Raw genomic sequence first — 20,930 nt, forward strand, 5'->3', positions numbered from 1 at the left:
TTCGGGTCAACTGCTTTTTATCTAGATTCTTTGGATCATAAACATTTAGACACAATAAATATTTGAATTCTTTTAATTAGGGTTTAGGTTGGTTCCATGTCCGGGTCGGTTCGGAATAATAATTCAAATACATGTAACATACATTTAATATTTGGGTACATATCAGATTTAGGTTGGTTCAAATATTAAGATCTGAAAAGATTAGAAATACCTGAAAACCTTAAAATAATCTGAAACTTGAAAAATAACCAAAAACTTAACAAATACCCAAAATATATTCAGATACTCGAAAAAGATCTGAAATGCTTCCCGAAATATAACCCATAAAACCAAAAATATATTTTAAATTTTTTTACATGAAATCTGAAAGTACAACTGAAAACTTAACTAAAAAAAAAGAATATCTGTAATATCAAAAACATATGCAAAATACACAAATATACCTAATATACATACAACATTTCATGTACGTTGGGTATCAGACCGGGTTTTGGATAGGATCCGTCCAAACCAAGATCCACTGGTCCAAAAAATATCCAATATGTACATTTCCCTGGACTCGGACACGATCGTTTTTTTTTTAGATTCGAGTAAATGTCTAGGTTTAAGAAAGATAATTATCTAAAAATGTACATAAAAAATCTCAAATAAACTAATTCATATATTATATAATTTTAAACAAATCCACTTCTTCAATATTATACAATTTTGTTACATAATAATGTACAACAGCCACAAAATACTAATTCATGTCAAATTTTGTCTATAATTAAAAAAAATCACGCTTCGAGTATAATTCAAAAAACTCCGCGCTTTCGAAGCGCGGATCAAAATCTAGTTTCTCTTATAATTAGTACCAATTGGTCTCTGTGACACACGCGCATAACAAGCGAGAGTGAAAATGTTTTTTTACCTTTTTGTAAAAGAAGGAGGACAGAGAAAGAGTAAAGAAGTAGAGAGAGAGAGAGAGTTGAAACACACCAGATACATCACCAAACCCTAATAATCTCTCATCCGCACAAGTATCTTATCTTTATAGCTTTTAAAGATTGACAAAAGCTTTCTTCAGATTCACAATCTCATCACACACACACAACCCTTCAAAAAAAGAAAGAAAGAACAGACAAAAGATCTAAAGAATAAACAAGAACCCTACTACAATCAAATCAAAACCAAACCAAGAAGCAAAAGTTTCCTCTTTATATTCTCTTCTCCTCTTCTTGTTCTTGAGAAAAAATAGGGTTTGATTTTATTGTCCAAAAGAAAAGATCTTTCATCAGAAAAAGCAACACCAAACTCATGTTTGTGTGTGTGTCTGAATATAGATAAACATTTACATCACCTAATAAGTTTACATATAAAAGAAGAAGGAAAAATGGGAAGGGGAAGGGTAGAGCTAAAGAGGATCGAGAACAAGATTAACAGACAAGTCACGTTCGCTAAGCGTAGAAACGGTTTGCTGAAAAAAGCTTATGAGCTTTCAGTTCTCTGCGATGCTGAGGTTTCTCTCATCGTCTTCTCCAACCGTGGAAAGCTCTACGAGTTCTGCAGCACCTCCAAGTAATTATAATCCTTTCTCAGCATATGTGATAAAGTTATTAGATCCGTGTATAAATCTTTAAAAAAATTTAGATCTTGTGAGGTTTATCTTTCTTGATTTTGGTTCTTGATTACTTTTGACATTCTTGATGCTCAGTTTTTAAAATATGAACTCTAAGGTTTTGATTATAGATGGATGATTCCGTTTCTTTTAAATGATTGAATCTCGAGATCTGATCTCTTCTGCTTCTTAGTTTTTTTTGAGTAGATTCGAAATCTATAGGTTAAAGAAGTGTCATAATTGATATACCTATATGTTTGTCTGTACACAGATATATATATGTCTGATTAGAGATTATTAAAGTAGTTAAAGATTCACAGATTTCAATAAAATATATAAAGATCCAACGTAGAATAATTTGTGGATCCATGCATTAACCAGTCTCTACTTCATGCAGATATTTAAGCACCAAAGCAATTTAATTACATCTCTTTTCAATTATGAATTCAACTAAAATCTTCTTTTTAACGTTTTGATTTTTTTTTTTTAGTTTCTTAATTCAGCCACTAAATTAATAATCAATAGTTTGTTCTTCTCATATTTATCTTTGATGCTTTGATCTTTCAGCATGCTCAAGACACTGGAAAGGTACCAGAAGTGTAGCTATGGTTCAGTTGAAGTCAACAACAAACCTGCCAAAGAACTCGAGGTTTAATCTTCCATATTAGTATTAACTAATTTTATTTGATATAACTAATTAGACAAATGCTAGAGCTTCAAAATTAAAGATTCATTGATTGTAATAATTAAAATAAAATTTTAAGTCAGTGATTCCAACATTAACGATCTCTTTGGTTGGCATTTTTCAGAATAGCTACAGAGAGTATTTGAAGCTGAAAGGTAGATATGAAAATCTTCAACGTCAGCAGAGGTATGTATGTATATATACATTAATCTGTATGCTAACATATATATACATATGCTTGGATTGATGTAAGTGTATGTTGGTGCAGAAATCTACTTGGAGAGGACCTTGGACCCCTGAACTCAAAGGAGCTAGAGCAGCTTGAGCGTCAACTAGACGGCTCTCTTAAGCAAGTTCGCTGCATCAAGGTGACTTAACTATTCCATTGTATATCTACAGAACACACTTGAATTGGTTTAGATGCCTGAAAAATGTCTGAAAAATGCTTGTTTCGTGTATATAGACACAGTATATGCTTGACCAGCTCACTGACCTCCAAGGCAAAGAGCATATCTTGCTTGACGCCAATCGTGCTTTGTCAATGAAGGTACGTAGATGAGTTCTCTCTCTCGTCTAGTCCCCATTTATATATAAGCCTGAATCTTACAATCTTCAACTATGCTTTTGTTGTGCATTAATTAGCTGGAAGATATGATAGGCGTGAGAAGTCACCATATAGGAGGGGCATGGGAAGGTGGCGATCAACATAATGTTGCCTATGGACATCATCAGGCTCAGTCTCAGGGACTATTCCAGTCTCTTGAATGTGATCCCACTTTGCAAATGGGGTAAACCAAAACAACTTCTTTTGCCTTTGTTTTATAGAGCAACTTGGATGATAAACCATTAAACAGTTTGAGAAAGCTATGGTGTTGTGGTGTTTAAAACAGATACAACCATCCAGTGTGTTCAGAGCAAATGGCCGTAACTGCGCAAGGTCAGTCGTCCCAACCAGGAAACAACGGCTACATCCCTGGCTGGATGCTGTGAGTATGATACTTCTTAATTCTACCCTCCCAATAAGTATCTTTAAGCATGCATGCAAGCGGTGGGTTCTTGGTGATGAGGATGAGATGGGATTATATGAATATGTATGCTGCATAATTAAGACTTTTGATTTGTAGACATAAGTGGGCTATAACTATAATAGCCTTAAAACATATCTCTTCTGTTTTCAGAAGATGTTTGTGCCTTTTGAAACCTTGCTTTTATATAAATAGATTTGTAATGTGTGGAATGTTTATATTAATTATGTCTCATCTGGAAACTATACTATCCTGTCTTTTTATGATACAAAACGAGGCTAGGAATCCCAGAAACAGCTTGGGACAGAGGCAAATAAAACTCACACTGAGATTCAACAACACTCACAATGCCACCAAGTTCGAGCTTTTATTCCATTAATTCTAACGTACAAAACAGATAATTACAATATCTTACAGAGACAAGAACATGAAATAAAAGTACAATGGTACAGAGAGTTCTGCTGAAGTATGGAGTTTCTCTAGTTTACTACATTTTTCATTAGTTCGGTATGATATATTGTGTAGTAACTCTTCCAACAGTACTAAACTGTTGTAGAGTTTGAGTGTTTGTGCTTTTTAATATACTTCTTCCCAATCAATAAAGTCTCCATCAAGTAACTGCTCCCTGAAACACAACAGAGTTCACATTGTTTGACTTGGATTCTTCCCAAATTACCAAGTGTATACTCATATATGTAACAGAGAAGTTTAGCGAAAAACATTATTACCTGAGGCTTTCACAGAGGCGGACTAAAGCTTTCAAATCTATCCTTAATGCACCATCTTGAATCTTTGAAAGCATTTGAGAGGGTTCACACTATCTGCTAATTGAAATTCACACATCCCCTTCGATGAGAAGGCATATACACCTGAACTCAACACCAGAGTTCTGATTTCTTCGCTTATAATAGACACTCCAGTCTTGAGACGATGACTGGTCAGAGTGTCTAGGATCAGCATATCATAAGGCATATCCCATCTTCACCAGTTGAAAGTTTCTATATACAGAAGTGTTGTTAGCCAATACATATATGTGTAGAATTTGTACACCTTCATGCTTTGCAAGGCTTGCATCTTCTCATCTTCACTCTTTCATCTATTACTCTCATTCAAGCTAGCAGCTATTGCCTGCAAGAATAACAACACCATGTTTTTTTCTTTTTAGCAAACAGCTTCTCACATACATGTTAATATCTCAGTCAGGATTACAATCTTTACCTCTTCAAACATGCTCTTTGACAAATTCCTGGAGTTCATTAAGCAAAAAAAAATGATATACTCAAGCGTCATCATCAACTACCAAATTGTGATACAGCTGAAATAACTTTTGAATTCATCCTTTTGCTCTGCAGATAATTCTCCATCTTTATTATAGCACATGAAAGTCATGGTACATTTGTTCAAAAGGAATGTAAGGAACTCATTCCAGTTTCATTTGCTTCATTGGAATGATTTCACCCTTTGCTCCATTGATCGGTGAGATTGCTATCTCATCACAAAGCGGAAAGAGATACGATACAGAAAAAAAAAACATATATCAAGCTATAACTTACAGCAACAACTGTCGGGATATGGACAACTTTGACTACACCTGGTAAAGGACAATCTGAGCTGTAAATATGATTTAAAACAAGTTAAAGATTACTTGCTTCGATGTATACCAAATGTTTATATACTCCCTCTGTTTTTTAATATAAGTTGTTTTAGAGAAATTTTTATGTTCTAAATTATATGACGTTTTCGGTTTTCTATGTAAAATTTATTAATATTTAATGTTATATGCTCAATAATAACATACCTTCTATTTTATATTTGTGGTTAGGTAAATAGTTAATGATGTTTTTGTTTAAAAAATATAAAAATTAATGATTTTTTAAATTTATATGCACAGTTTTAAAATAATTTATATTAAAAAAATGGAGGGAATATTAGTTTTTTTAAACTCACCCTGCGGTCTTATCCTAGTTGTATAATATACTAGGGTCGGCCCGCCCTACGGGCAGGATATAATTTATTTGTGATTTAGGTTATTATTTTTTGTATGATTTTGTGGAGGCTGTTTTTGGTTTACATTTGCAAGAGATGTATATGATAATGATTTTTATCTTTTAAAAAGTTTTATGTGAGGAGGGATTATATGTGATAATATATATTTTGGCAATAGTTGTTTTTTTTTTCTAAAGAGTTGTGACATTGTTATGTTGTGTGGGCTTCAAAGGGTCTTCATGTTGTTTCTTTTTATGAAAATTTGATTCCATATTTGGTGTGTTATTTGTGGTTTGTAACATTTAAGTTCAGAAGGATTGGGTTGTGGATAATTTTTCTATGGTGTAGTAATAACAATCACTATATCAATTTTCGAGATTATTGAGAAGTGGTGGTATTGTAAAGATCATATTAGTTCCATAACATTTTTTTAATAATATAGAGACGTCACATAAGGGACATTTGATCTATCTCATCAATTGCCATCCCGAGACATGTTGGTTTTCTGTTCATGACGATCCATAAATTACCACAGTTGTTGTTTGCTAATATGTGAAGATGTTTTAGTCTTGTGTGGTGTTGTTTCAAAGTCAAAATTATTTATTTTTTTCCTAATAATAATTTTTAATTGTATTAGATTAAGTAAATATTTTCTTACTTAATCTCATACACCGACTTTTACAGTCATTCATCTGAACTGAACGGGTTTTGAATATTTTAAATTCTCTATGTTACAATTAAAATAAAAAGCAAAGAAAAACACATTGGTTAAGTATGTATAATTTGTTTAATAGTTTTCTCATTTGAGAAGGTTTGGTTATAGTTGTAGTTTGAATAGTTATTTTTGTGGTTACTTTATTTTATGGGGTTTTATTATGATTTTTCACTATTTTTTGCAATTAAGTAAATTTATACTTTGATGGTTGAGATGATTTCAATAGAAATATTTTCTTCTTTATTTTGGTAATATAGATATTTTGATTGGTTTATTTTATATTTTATACTTTCATTAATAATCTTATATCTTATCGTTTTTATTACGTTTCAATTTAAAATTTACAATTACAAACATTTTATTTTCATATCAGTATTAAATTCGTTATATTGAAACTCTCTTTGAAAATTCATGAAGTTACTACACTTATTTGCATATGGTTTCTTTAATGTGTTATTATATAAATACAGTTTTCATTTATTTTTTATTATTATTATTTTTAATTCTATTTTAATATATTTTCTCAATTAATTTTAAAATTTTTTTTAAGATTATGTGACTTATTCCATTTTAGTTGTTATATGCTGTTGTTAAAAAAAAGGTTGTAATATGCTACAGACATAACAACTATATGCATAATAAATATTATTTTAATACAAATAAGTAGAAAATGTTAAAATACTATATGAATTAATATTATAAAAAGAATAAAAATATTTTAGCATATAATTATAGGCTATCAAGGTGCATTTTTTTTTTTGAATATTACTTTTGAAATGGATTTGAACTTTAGAGTCGATTTCTGAATATCAGGATAAAATTATATTATAAATTATAATTATTCTTCATGACTTACACAGATTTTTGAAAAGCTATTAGCAGTTTTTTGTTATAGATTTTTTTTATTACTTTCAATAAATTTGATCAATAATCTGTTGAAACCATTAACCTTTATACATTTTTCTGCACACATCGGTTAATGCCACAATCAGAAATCTAAAGTCAAGAATAAATATATGTGTGTTACGATAAATATATTTTCATAGGATATACATGTATAATCCAAATTAAGCTGCTTTTTTGGTTTTGGAATGTATAAAATTTACATGCTCTTGCTTTCTCCAACTTGAAAAGGCAATGGTACATACTTTGACGCTCTGTGTTTCCCACATTGTTGAAACGCTCAATCTTTTTGAAAAGGCAAGATTAAGATCAAATTGTTGTAGCTCCTTTAACGCTTAGCAGGTTTGACTACACCGACTGAGACGGAAGCTGCATTCCTCCTCCCACTGTCCCAGCCTGAAAATGTAAACCATGATAAATAAATATGTCAAATCAAATTGAAGAACTTAGTAGAGAGATTTGATCAGTTACCTGAGTAGTTGGCGTAGTGATAGAGACACAGATATATTTTCCGTTAATGGTTTCCATCATTGATGCATTGATAGCTCTCCATGTTTTGAGCTGGATATTGGCAAATAGCTATGAATACATCAAGAACTATGTTTCTGGTGTGAGCACTGAATCCACCTAAAGAGCCTGCAACAGCAGAGTGCCAGTGAAATTCTTGAGCATATTGAGCTCCACCAAAGCAGTCACACTCGTTTTCAACACCTTGTTCATGATCTCTCTTCTGATTACTGCCTCACAAACTAAAACTGATATAAATGAAGGTTACAAAAAAATATAGTGCCATGTCGAGACATCAGCTCTTGCTTTCTACTATGTCTAATAGTTTTTGTTTCAAGATCAGTATACACAGAAGAAGTATAAGAGACAGATTATTAGAATATTAAACTAAAAACTCGCAACTTTCCAATGAGATTTAAGGTTGGCTTAACTTGATACAATGCTTTGATTGCTGGAATCTAATTCATCAACTTCAACCAAAGATCTAGGGAGGATAAACCCAAAAAACCTAATCAACAAACAAAATTGAATCTATGGGTGAAACAAATATTGAGACTGAAAAATCAACAAACCGAATCAACAAACGTAATATGTTTAAAAATACGATTCATCTTGTGTTTGAAGAAAGGAACAACTTTAGTTCCCAGAATCTGAACAGAATAGATGAGGTAACTTTACACCTTGATATATCAGGAACTGTGAGGATGCTGCTCTACGGCTGAATGCTTACCCTTTTATAGGAGATAATCACCGCCTGGATGAAGGATAAGAATCATTGAATGCAAGATCGTGGTTGTAGTGGGCATGAAGAGTTACGCTTTTGTTAATGGCGTTCAATCAATTCGATTGGTAACAGTTCCGAGGTTAAGAATAGAGACCAAAACGACATGAAGAGATACCACTGACTTTGAGATTACTGAGAAAAAGTCAACGCACACGCAATTTCAGAATCGCCATTGATGGTATACGGAACCATACCTTCAATGACGAACCCTAACAATGTGAAGATGTTGTGGAGACGGGACCATCATTTCTATAGAGATCGGCCCAAAGAAAATTATCTATTACATACAAATTATACAGTTTTGTCTAAGCTCATTAAAAATCCGACAGCCAAACAATTTTTAAATAGAACGCAGAATATCATTGGCCTGGACAGGTGTCGAAACCACAGAGCACGAATTTGTGACCTGGATGCTGAGGTGACTTCACCGGGAGAGATAAAACTCTCTTTTATGTATAAAGATTGGGTTCTGTATTCCTTCGTAGCTTTATTATTTTCTAGAGATGGGAAGCTGAGCCCAATTGTAGTATAATACTATTGGATTAGGTAAAAAAAAAACAAAAACAAAAAAACAAATTGAGTGAACGTATGATGATGTGGCAGTTGTACGTAGATTTTCACTGCCGGTGCAACAGCTGTTCCAGTTCCCGAGAGGCAGGCAGTGGAATCTTATATGCTTCTCTATGGCTTTTCACATTTCCGAGAGACTAAAAACACCTTTTGATATCTCTTCTCGCCAGGCGTCCATTATTTGTAGTAATAGATATGGCGGAGGCTTCCAGGGATACATCGGTGGTGTCAGTGGCGGTTTCCACGGCGTTTCCTGGTTTCAAATTCTCTCCGACGGACATCGAGCTTATTTCGTATTACTTGAAACGAAAGATGGATGGCTTGGAGGGGTCCGTCGAGATTATCCCTGAGCTCGATATTTACAACTTCGAGCCATGGGACTTGCCTGGTTCGTTCGGTCGAGTTTATGTTTCTCTGTTATATAATTTTTTTTTTTTTGCGTCTTCTTGAACTTTTCAAAAAAAAAAAAAACAATTTCTTGCAGATAAATCAGTCGTTAAATCTGAGAGTGAATGGTTCTTCTTCTGTGCTCGTGGTAAGAAGTATCCACACGGTTCACAGAACAGAAGAGCAACCAAGATGGGATACTGGAAAGCCACAGGCAAAGAACGTAACGTCAAGTCTGGTTCTGAGGTTATTGGAACAAAGAGGACGCTTGTCTTCCACATTGGTCGTGCTCCTAAAGGAGGAAGAACGGAATGGCTTATGCATGAGTACTGCATGATTGGAATATCCCTAGTACGTAATTAATTTCTTTTTATTTCTTATGCGCCTGATTAGCTTATGCTTCTTTTTAATTTCTTAAAATAGGACGCGCTGGTTGTTTGCCGGCTTAGAAGGAACACCGAGTTTCAAGGAGCTACGACTCAAAAGCCGCCAAGTTTATCACTTGACAAGAACAAAAACATGCAAAGCGAACCTGTTTCAGAAAGTAAGTCTGGCTGGGAAAATAATATGTTTGATTATTACTTATCAGGTGAATCAGGGCATGAACTACTCAGTGAAATAACTGAATCTTCGCAATCTTCACATAATCCACAGGTTTAATCTTCTTCTTTCACCAAATGGTTTACGTCTTGATTCATAATCTAAGTGTACTTACGATGTTTCTAGGTTCCTAGTGAAGAAGATTTCTATGCGGATATCCTGAGGGATGACATAGTGAAGCTAGATGATCCGGCAGACTCCGGTAATACACTAATTGATGTCCCCAGGCTTCAATCAGAGTCCACAACCACGAGGGTCCTGCCTTTACCCAGCATGGTAGACAAACAAATGCAATCACTGCTACAGAAACTGCCATTACAGAATGACATTGGTGAAGAAAACAACATATCCATGTCGAGTTGCTTTATTGGTATTTACTCGATTAAGTCCATCAACCGAGCGAGGTGGGACGTTGTTGCTTGGGTACTGGTTATGATAGCCGTGTTGGTGTTTTATCTGGTGTGACGACGTTGAAGAATTGCATCTTCTTGGCTGTGTTATGTCTTAATGTTGAGAGAATATGATGATGTTAGGCTTAGTTTACATCATCATTCTCAACATTATGTATATTTATATATGTATGTATGTGCCGTAAGTAAATTAAACTTGAATGTGTCAAAAGAGATGAAGCTCTATTTCAGGTAGATTTCTATCTTTAGAAATACATCGTAAAGAAACAGCACCCACATAAAATAGCACATGGAAGTCATGGTACCTTTGTTCGAAGGGAGGGTAAGGAACCCATTCCAGTTTCATCTGCTTCATTGGAGTGATGTCATCCTCTGTTTCGTTGAATGATGAGATTGCTATCTTATCAGATGTTGATCTGCAATACAAGTTCGATGGTAAAATTAAGAGTGATTTACGCTAATGGGATTGCATATCGCGTTACGCACCCCACGTCACTAAATAATAATGCACCAACCACGTTCACGTACACACAAACCCACTATTTGTTTGCTAAATTTATTAACATGCACGTATCGATTTTCCATGCGTATGAAGTGTATAACTAACATCTATAATATGTTTTATATAATTTATTTATTTAAATTAGACTATGTTGTGACGCTGTGGTCGGGTGATAAAGAAACACGGAATTGAGACGCTAACACGTTTCAGGTTCGACTCATCTGTTATACGAAACTAAATTACAGTTGTTTCTAGACATCTACATCCATACTTTAGAGTTCGTTTGAATGTCCAGAGAAAAGTCTATCCGTGAATTGCATCTTTCTTTGGGAGAGTAGCCTGGATCTATCTATGAGTCGAGATACTTCCGGATTAATCAAAAAAATATATATACTATGTTATATACTATACACATGTACATATATAAATAGTTTAATTAGATTTTGAACCGGACATAGTCATTAAATATGCAATGTCGCGCATTGCAATACTATGATGAGACTTCAAGCATCAGTTCCGCTGGCGAGTGTCTTTCATATTAAAAGCCTTCTATAGCTCTAACCACAAACTAATCCGTCATAAAGTTGGTATCACTCACGAAAATAAAATTCCTTGTCATGTCGACAACATCAATTTTAAACTTAGTTCTCCTTTATGCGTTCGATAAAATGTAGAATAGTATGTAAATTATGGATTATTTTATTTTCCTGCTGTATGTTTCTGATAATACAAGCTTTGAGTCTATTTAAGATATATAGCCATATTATATACGAAATTTATGTGTATATATGTGTATGCACTCATGTGACAATAATTGTAACTTGAGAAAATAATAAAATACAAACAAAACAAGCAACTCTTCTGGTCACGGGCCTTTGTCCTTTATCTCTTATTTTGGCGAATTTTCTCAATCCTCATATTAACCATGTTTTGCTTTTTAAACTATGTTTTAGTTATAGTTTAAAACTGAATTTATGTTTCTATTTTTTATGCGCACTAGAAATTCTGTTAATATATAGTAAAGTATAGCACATTAACGATATATACGCATGAATCAGAAACTTTCTATGACATAATCATTCTGACACTAATTATGCGACTTGTCTGATTAATCATTCCATCATTTCGCGTTGTCTAATGTAAATATGATTTTTTTTGTTCATTTGCATGCTGCATATGTTTTCTAAAATGTATATTCATTTCATCTCTAATGTTTTCTACTTCTTTAAGCTTTAAACACTGATTGTGCAACTCATGAGACATAGCTTATAATATGTTTATTTTAATTGAATTAATTAATCTTATAAGAAATTTACCGTTCTCTAAAATTTATACCTCTACATAATGTTTGGTTTTTATGGTTTTCTTTTAGTGCAACCAAAAATAACTTACTTGTTTACTGGTTTAGTGGTCGTCACTCACCAGTAATAGACTAATAGCTAATCAATATACAAATTACAGATACCTAAGAATATTTCGACTACTTAACATAATTGGATTTTGTTTTTAATTTTGAATAAATATCAGTTTTCTGTTTCTGCGTCATCCGAGCGAGAATAGGGGAATGAGAGCTGACCATATGTAAGACTGGTACGGGACAAGACTTGGTGTGATATATGAAAACTTGTTACTTAATTTCCTAATAAATCCTACTTAAATACAAATAATGAGTTTGGTTATTATATGTTGACAAAAAAAAAAGAGTTTGGTGATTATATGTTGACAAAAAAAAGAGTTTGGTGATTAAAATATACAAATTGATTAATGATTTGGTCAAACAAACTTCAAAGTTTGTCTCTTTACATCCCCATATGTAAGCTTTGTGAGAAGAAGAAAAAATATTTATATTCATTATTAAGTAATCAATATAAAATCTGAACTTATAAGAAAAAAAATCATGTAAATGTAGTATTTAATCGTTTACATATAATAAGATTAACTGAGAGCTTGATTGGTTTTCCCGCTATCACCCGCAAACGCAGCTTTTGCGATTGGTAGCGGTTGACAGCGTTTCGAAACAATCATACAAACTGCTACAAATCGCTTCAAACCGCTCCAAACCGCTCCGAACCTCTTAAAATCAAAAGCTAGTTCCAGCTAGCGTTTGCGGTTGCGGGCGGTTGCGGGAGGATAATTTTTTTTCTTTTTTTTTAAAAACCATATAAATACAAAAATAAAAATAAAAATAAAATTTTTAAAATGGAATTATAAAAATACTAAAATATATCTATTATATTTTAATTAATATTATAAAATTTTAAAATAAAAATATTTTTTATAATTTAAAAAATTTAAAACTATAACTTTGAAAATATAATTTACATATTTATTATAATATTATGATTTTTGATATTTTTATAATTATATAAAATGTAAATATTGTTAATTTATTATTTAACCGCTGCTGTATTTGGTAGTTAACCAGTCATAAGTATCCCGCAAACGCACCAATTTCTAACCGCAGAACCAGTCGTACAAATCTCTTAAAACCGCTAGAAACCGCAACCACCCGCATCCGCAAACGCCCGCAGCCGCAATCGCAACCGCTGCGTTTGAACCAGTCAGACCCTGAATCAAAGAAAAAGATTAACTGAATCCGCGTAATTTGAAGATTTTTTTTTAGCAATAATATTTATGGCAGAGCTAATATAACAATGGCTCCAACTGTCAAAGACAGAAAAGGCTAACAAAACGGTCTCAAACAAAAAAGACAACCGACAAAAAAAAAAGACAGTTCACTTGTTTTGTCTTTGATCCTTTGTAACTAGAGAAAGTTGTAATCTTTTTCCTCCCACATTATTTGTCTTCATCATCTTCTTTCTTTCTTTCTTCCCAATCTCTCTGATCACTAGCTTCGATTCAGTTTCCGTGTTCTTCGGTGGCGGATCTGCTCGAAGAAAGAAGCATTCTATCTAGTCGCATTCTCTCTCCACCCAACTCAAAAGTCTCCACCTTTTGATTGCGGCTTTACTTACATTTAAGCTTAAAGCATCGCCATTGCAGAGTTTCCTTTTTATCTGGAGAGTTAGCTTCCAAGTCTACATCGAAATTGAGATCTGTTTGTGCGTTGAGAGTGAGAGTTGTCGGTTCATAAGCACGGATCAATCTTTGATTTTAGTGGTAATTGATTAGTAGGAGAGAGAGAGAGAGAGAGGTCGTGTTAATCCCTCCGAGATGTGGGGTTGACTTAGTGAGAGATTCTGGATTTTTCCGAGGGAGTAATAAATGTTCTTTCCTGTTTTTACGTCGTGATTACATATTTTGAGATCTGGGCTCATTATTACAATCACAGCAGAGAGAGAAAGAGAGAGAGAAAGAGAGAGAGAGAGAGAGAGATTCTTTCTTCTTATCCGAGGAGACTTATTCTATTTGTTTATCTCCTGAGAGCAAGACTCAAGGTTGCCTCAAGATTAGCTAGGAATCTGTTTTGGATGAATTCTTCTTGAGTAATGTGTGAAGCAGAGAAGTTTATATACCACAAGAAGAAGCTCTTATTAGAGATGAAGGTCAAGTTTCTAGGAGACAGCAAGTTGAAGAACTCCTTGGTTTCCAAGTCTCGTATGAGCCTTTGGATGATCCGTGCTATCACCATACTGTTGCTATGGAGCTGTTGTGTTCATCTGGTGGCGGTGGGAGGGATGTGGGGACCTAGATTGTTGAAAGGATGGCCTTCTTGTTTCAACAGTCACCATGATCTCCCAATGGCTTCACAGGAAATGACTTCTCTTCCAATGAAAATAGCCCTCCCTCCTAAAAGTAAGTAAGCTTTGTTTTGCTTTCTGGTTATGTTAGCTTTGACTGCAACACTCTTTGAATGTCTTAAAAGTTTTCTTTTATACTCTTTTGTTTTGACTCTCAGGGCTATATCAGAACAATGGCTATCTTATGGTTTCTTGCAATGGAGGACTCAACCAAATGCGAGCTGCGGTAAAAAGATCACAACTAATCTATTTGCTTTGAGTCAATGAATCTTTCCGTTTAATATGACTTTTGAACTCTTGTTTTCTTTTTCTTCAGATATGTGATATGGTGACTATTGCAAGATACATGAATGTCACACTTATTGTCCCAGAGCTTGACAAGACCTCTTTTTGGAATGATCCTAGGTATAATTATTTTTCCCCATCCATCTCACTCTGAGCTTATTTTACTTCTCTTAAAGTTGTTGATTGGTTTCTTATGTGGGCAGTGAGTTCAAAGACATATTCGATGTGGATCACTTCATAACTTCTTTGAGAGATGAGGTTCGTATACTCAAAGAGGTTCCTCCAAGACTTAAGAGAAGGGTTGAGCTTGGCGTTTACCACACCATGCCTCCTATCAGCTGGTCCAACATGTCCTACTACCAAGACCAGATTCTTCCACTGGTGAAGAAGCATAAGGTCTTACATCTGAACAAGACCGATACTCGACTTGCCAACAACGAACTTCCTGTTGAGGTTCAGAAGCTGAGATGCCGAGTAAACTTCAACGGGCTTAGGTTCACTCCAAAGATTGAGGAACTGGGTAGAAGAGTAGTCAAGATCCTGAGGGAGAAAGGTCCCTTTCTTGTTCTCCATCTCAGATACGAAATGGACATGCTTGCATTCTCTGGTTGCTCCCATGGTTGCAACCGCTACGAAGAGGAAGAGCTCACAAGAATGAGGTTATAACAAAAACATCTCATCTTGTATTAAAAATTTCTTCGAGGTATTGATGTTTATCATTCTTTTTTTTTTTGATTGCTTAGATATGCTTATCCGTGGTGGAAGGAGAAAGTGATAAACTCAGAGTTGAAGAGGAAAGAAGGTCTTTGCCCATTGACTCCAGAAGAAACAGCTCTGACTCTATCTGCCTTGGGGATTGACCGTAATGTTCAGATTTACATAGCTGCCGGAGAGATATACGGTGGTAAAAGGCGGTTAAAGGCTTTAACAGACGTCTTTCCCAATGTGGTTAGTAGCTTATTGTCTGAAATATTCACTTATAGTGTCGGTAACTGATGAATCTTTGATTTAAATAAACAGGTGAGGAAAGAAACTCTGCTGGATTCCTCTGATTTGAGTTTTTGTAAGAACCACTCTTCTCAAATGGCTGCTCTTGATTACCTTATCTCTCTGGAAAGTGATATATTCGTTCCTACTTATTATGGGAACATGGCCAAAGTTGTGGAAGGTCATCGCAGGTAAATCATTTGTTGCTAACAATAATGTTTCTTTCATCATTGGCTAATGCACTTAATCATCATCCTCAGGTTCTTGGGGTTCAAGAAGACGATTGAGCTAAACAGGAAGTTCTTGGTCAATCTTATAGATGAATACTACCAAGGATTAGTGAGCTGGGAAGTGTTCACGACCAGGGTGAAGGCCTTTCACGCTACAAGAATGGGAGGTCCAAAGAAGAGGCTTGTGATACCAAATAAACCAAAAGAAGAAGACTACTTCTATGCTAATCCTTATGAATGTCTCCAGCTATTACATGAGAATGATAGTGGCAATTCACTAGATGAAACCATATGATCAGAGCCACCACCATTGTCCTACATTTAGATTTGGCAGGACATGGATGGGTGGATAATGGAGTTTATCTATGGGGATTATATCAATCTTGAGGATGAGATTCTTAAAGAGGTTATGTAGGGTTCTTTGGTGTACAGAGACATCTGAAGAGCTTCTGTGGATGTAGAAGAAAGGCTCTGAAGTTTTCATTGTAAAGTTTGCAGACTTGTCATTTTGGCACCATCACCTCCTCATCCATGGACCTGCAGTTTTGTAGCTGAAAAATAAACAATGCAGTGTATAATTATGTTACACATTATTAGTTATTTGATTAAATAAATAAGTGTTCTGTTTCTTATCCATTGATGAATAAATTCACATTAAACGGTATGAACTCAAAAATTAGATTGTCACAAAACATATGAACTAACACAAGTAAGATAACACCAAGACTCAAGGAATATATATGATTTTATTATTGAAACAAAAAGCTCAGAGGATAGATTGTATCGGTCTTAAATAGAACTACACACCATCACTATTTAAATAAACTCTGGCAACTTTAAAACGAACTGAATAATCACCGGAAAGTCAGAAAAAAAAAACAAAACGGGGAAGGAAAGAAGATAGATGAGATAGGTTAAGCTAATAACCAAAACTGCGGTGATTTTTTTTTTTTATCTGCTGCTCAAGCTTTGGTGGCCGGGTTAAGCTCATCCCAAGCTTCAATCCAGGTGACCATAGCATCAGCAAGCTTGTCAAAGTAAGGATCAATGGCGCTGAGCTTCTCCTTCACCATCTTGGACAGCTCAATGTAGCATTGTTGAACCGTCACAGCTTCTTTCGAGAGCTTTGCGCTCTGGAAGAAAGGAATGATGTCCTCCTGCCAGAAAATGCCCTTGTATTCCTTCTTCAGGTTCACAAATGGGTTGCTTGCCTTGCTGTGGTAAATGTAGGGAAGACCTGTCTTCACTCCTAACCCCAAATGGTCACAGATCACCTAATGAACAGACCCATAAGAGACCAATAAGTATTCAAATATAGTCCTAAAACTTTGAAGGAGAATGGGAAAGTACCTTGACACACCATCCAGCCCACATATCGTCGTAGCGACCAATAGGCTGACCATCACCCATGAGACCAAAGTACATAGCCGGACCGATGAGATCACGGTCAAAGGCTAAGTTCATACCACACATTGGGAAAAGTGTTCCCTTTGGGATGGTCATTACAGCATCCACATACCTTCACAGTAATGCCATGTAAGCATATTGTTAGCTAATAAAGATTCAAGTAAAAATGTTGAAAGAGGATGTTAAAGTAGTACCTTGTGTTCCTTTCTTTAGGCTTGACGAGTTGGGTAGGGGCATCGTAATCAGGGATATTGAGCCAGAGACCGTGAGAAACAGCAGTGGAAACACCCTCACGGAGACTGAAAGGGTATCCACGGACGAAGTCAGCACCTTCACGGTAGGGATCGTACAATGTGTTGAAGAAAAAGGGAGAGGATGGGCAGAGAAGGTTCTTGATGTGTTGCTCAAGTGCGTTCACAGCTTTTCCAGATGGATCCTTTGCAACCTATAACACATGACAAGTGACAACAAACAATAAGAATATAAAAAATTAAGAAAAGATTATTCAAATGCAGCTAAAACTAGAGGAACAAAAAAGCCCATGAGGAACAAACACGTTACACGTGATTAAACCAATACATTATGAAAGCAACGTCAATACTACAGTCATGGCGTAACTGAAAACTCAATTCCTAAAACAAGGGAATTAAAAGTTTTGGACTTTTCTTTGCCTTTGTAACGACAATGACATGCAAGAACCTTGTGAAGTTAAACTGCTATGACATAACAACATAGATAGATTGGTCCAACAACAATGTCATCACTAAAAATACCTAAACATAAGAGATCATACCATATTACAATCAATGCCCACGAAGCTGAACTATACAATTGCAATTTTGAAAAAAAAAACAGATCAAGAACAATCCAAGCAGAAGAATGTATAGATCTAGATCAAAAACAGTGTTTAATCTACCGACATTGTAACCAGGCCTCGCATGGACACAACACAATACATAAAACACACAACATGAAACAGAGATCTATAGCATTCAGACAAAACAGAACGAACTAAAAAAAAATGAGCAAACTTTGAGAATTTGAAGGAAACTTACGAAGCAATCATCGTCGATTGTGAAGATATACTTCTTCTTAGACACCATGTATCCGAAGCAGCGGCAAGCCGAGTCCTTGAAGGAGATGCACGAAGCTTTGGGACCGAGGATACGGTTAATGTCGTTCCTGTTGTAAAGCTCGTAATCGAACCCTTCAGGAACAGCGATGGTCTTGGAAGGATCTCCGTCCTGGACGATGATGAGATGGTAAGGCTGGAGAAAAGGTCTCCACATCTCGAGGAAATCGAGGTTGCGGATGGTGGGGATCACGATGTCGAGCTCATCCTTCAGCAACGCCGTGTGGTTCAACGGGATTCCAACGGTATTCGCCGGTTCAACCATGATTCGATTGATTGAGAATTGGAGAAGAGAGAGAGAGGTTTGAAATTGTGATGAACTGGAAGGAGAAGACCGTCGAGTGGTTTTTATAACAGATCCGGCACGTGCGAGGTATTTTGTGTGAGGTTTGACACGTGGTCGATTAACACTTGTTCCAACTGGTCAATAGAAGTTTTATGGTGAGAAAGTGAAAGACTTTCTATTCTGTGGGAGGCAATTCTTTTTATTCGGAATTGCAAATATTAATTTGTGTTACTTTATTTTTTATTTTGACAAAATTAATTTGTGTTATTGGCTCTTAATTCATTGATTAGCTCTTAATTAAGTTCATACGTTTTAAAAGAACAATTCATTGATTAATAGCCTAAATATAGAAGTTTATCATCTCCTCTTAAAAAAAAATATTCAGCAAATTAATTTAAATTATTATCCATAATTTAAAAATATTATTCAGTTCTTAAATTAATTTTACTAGATATATAAACGTATAAACTTGTATATATTCTTCATAAAAAAATTATGTAATTCACAAAGATTTTTTTTTAAAAAAAAATCAAAAATTTTAATGATAGAAATCAAAAGATTACGATTTATTTTTATTTGGTATAATACTTTATTGTGAATTTTATCAGCAGTTACATTTAGATATATTCTTTTTAGATTTGTATGTTCTTATTACATCTTTAGTTTAAAGTTTTGTATCAAGGAAATTACTTTTCACCTTTGAAACTTTCAGAAATAAAACTATTTTAATCTAAAATCAGTTCATTTATAAGATTATAATGATAAACATCAAATTTATCAGCAAAAAAACGTTTAAGATAATTATAATAAACAATACTATGAGAATGAATGATTGATTATTAGTTGCTATCGTAATTGTGATAGAACATATTTTGTTTTGTTTAAATTGAAGTATATTTATTTGAAGTGCATTGCATTAGTTTTTAATACTTCTATCCGTTTGAAAATTTAGAATAAATGAAAAGTTAAAATATTAGGTTTACCTAATGCTATAAAAGGACATCAATTTAATTCATTTGTGTTGATAATTATATCTAGCTTGACTAGTTACATTAACATTAATTGTATGTATGTGAATTAAAAGATGGTAGATATAAAACCGAACAAGATTTTTATTATTTTTGAGTAGAGTGTAATATCAATAAATGTGTTAATTAGCATGCAACTAGGAATTAAAAAAATATTGTCGTATCTTTTGAAATTTTTCTCAAAATCTATGTGTTAACCCTTACGAAAATATTGAAATTTTGATAAATACTGAAGCATATAATCTTTATTGTTGTTTTAAAATTTCGAGCCACATTCTACATTTGTATTAACGTATTCTAAGCTCTTTTTCATGGTATATGGAATCATTATAACTTTTTTTATCAATTAATTTAGTAAAACTTGATAATACTCTCTAAATCGATGGACTAACCATTATAAAATTTCTATTCTCTAAAGAAATAGAGATAGCAAAAGTTTCAAACCTCTTTGAACATCATCATATATTAGTGCATGATACAACTATGCATTAAAACAATATTATCGTATTTTTTGAAATTTTCTCAAAATCTATGTGTTAAAACCCCTACGAAAAATATTGAGTTCTTGGTAAATACTTTATATACTGAAGCCTATAATCTTAATGGTTGTTTTAAAATTCTAACCATATTCTACATTTGTATTAATGTATGCTAAACTCTCTTTCATGGTAAATAAGCATCGTTCAATTCTTTTTATAAATTAATATAGTGAAACTTCATATACTCCCTAAATTAGTGGATTAACCATTATAAAATTGCCATTCTGTAGAGAAATAGTGACAAAAATGTTTCAAACCTCTTTGACCATAATCATATATTAGTACAAGATGCAACTATGCATTAAAACAATATTTTCGTATTTTATAAAATTTTCTCAAAATCTATGTGATCCCTACGAAAATATTGAGTTTTTAGTAAATGTTTTATATTCTGAAAACCTATAATCTTTAGTGTTGTTTTCAAATTTCTAACCATATTCTACATTTGTATTAATGTATTTTTAAGCTTTTTTTATGGTATATACGAATCATTATTTTTTTTTATCAATTAACTTAGTAAAACTTCATAATACTCCATAAATCGATGGAATAACCACTATAAAATCACTATTTTCTTGAGAAACGGAGACAACAAAGGCTCCAAACCTCTTTGAACATCATCATATGTTTGTGCAGGTTGCAACTATGCATTAAAAAAATA

General features: G+C 33.9%; 4 protein-coding genes and 1 long non-coding RNA gene across 5 annotated transcripts; 3 read left to right on the top strand and 2 right to left on the bottom strand.

Moving 5' to 3' along the window:
- The first annotated feature begins 1,001 nt into the window (after positions 1–1,001).
- LOC106404170 (developmental protein SEPALLATA 2) lies at positions 1,002–3,555 on the top strand. The gene is made up of 7 exons (XM_013844914.3): positions 1,002–1,560; positions 2,168–2,249; positions 2,410–2,471; positions 2,554–2,653; positions 2,749–2,832; positions 2,928–3,073; positions 3,176–3,555. The coding sequence occupies exons 1-7, from the start codon at positions 1,376–1,378 to the stop codon at positions 3,273–3,275; spliced, it is 759 nt and encodes a 252-aa protein (XP_013700368.1). The 5' UTR covers positions 1,002–1,375; the 3' UTR covers positions 3,276–3,555.
- Positions 3,556–7,004: 3,449 nt separating this feature from the next.
- LOC106425564 lies at positions 7,005–8,602 on the bottom strand. The gene is made up of 2 exons (XR_007338901.1): positions 8,152–8,602; positions 7,005–7,663 (listed from the first exon to the last, which is right to left on the bottom strand). It is a non-coding gene; the product is annotated as an uncharacterized LOC106425564 (long non-coding RNA).
- A 284-nt stretch (positions 8,603–8,886) lies between these two features.
- Positions 8,887–10,416, top strand: LOC106404167 (NAC domain-containing protein 60-like). The gene is made up of 4 exons (XM_013844909.3): positions 8,887–9,163; positions 9,260–9,513; positions 9,586–9,816; positions 9,889–10,416. The coding sequence occupies exons 1-4, from the start codon at positions 8,971–8,973 to the stop codon at positions 10,225–10,227; spliced, it is 1,017 nt and encodes a 338-aa protein (XP_013700363.2). The 5' UTR covers positions 8,887–8,970; the 3' UTR covers positions 10,228–10,416.
- A 2,943-nt stretch (positions 10,417–13,359) lies between these two features.
- LOC106349205 (rhamnogalacturonan I rhamnosyltransferase 1-like) lies at positions 13,360–16,509 on the top strand. The gene is made up of 7 exons (XM_048777314.1): positions 13,360–14,430; positions 14,534–14,601; positions 14,692–14,780; positions 14,864–15,319; positions 15,404–15,608; positions 15,681–15,838; positions 15,908–16,509. Exons 1-7 carry the CDS (start codon positions 14,124–14,126, stop codon positions 16,170–16,172), a joined length of 1,548 nt encoding a protein of 515 aa, XP_048633271.1. The 5' UTR covers positions 13,360–14,123; the 3' UTR covers positions 16,173–16,509.
- A 95-nt stretch (positions 16,510–16,604) lies between these two features.
- LOC106404152 (UDP-arabinopyranose mutase 1) lies at positions 16,605–18,736 on the bottom strand. Its single transcript, XM_013844895.3, has 4 exons — positions 18,340–18,736; positions 17,479–17,729; positions 17,228–17,396; positions 16,605–17,151 (listed from the first exon to the last, which is right to left on the bottom strand). Exons 1-4 carry the CDS (start codon positions 18,679–18,681, stop codon positions 16,840–16,842), a joined length of 1,074 nt encoding a protein of 357 aa, XP_013700349.1. The 5' UTR covers positions 18,682–18,736; the 3' UTR covers positions 16,605–16,839.
- Positions 18,737–20,930: the final 2,194 nt, after the last annotated feature.

This window comes from Brassica napus, chromosome A1 (assembly GCF_020379485.1).
Source record: "Brassica napus cultivar Da-Ae chromosome A1, Da-Ae, whole genome shotgun sequence".
NCBI classification, from domain to species: Eukaryota; Viridiplantae; Streptophyta; class Magnoliopsida; order Brassicales; family Brassicaceae; genus Brassica; species Brassica napus.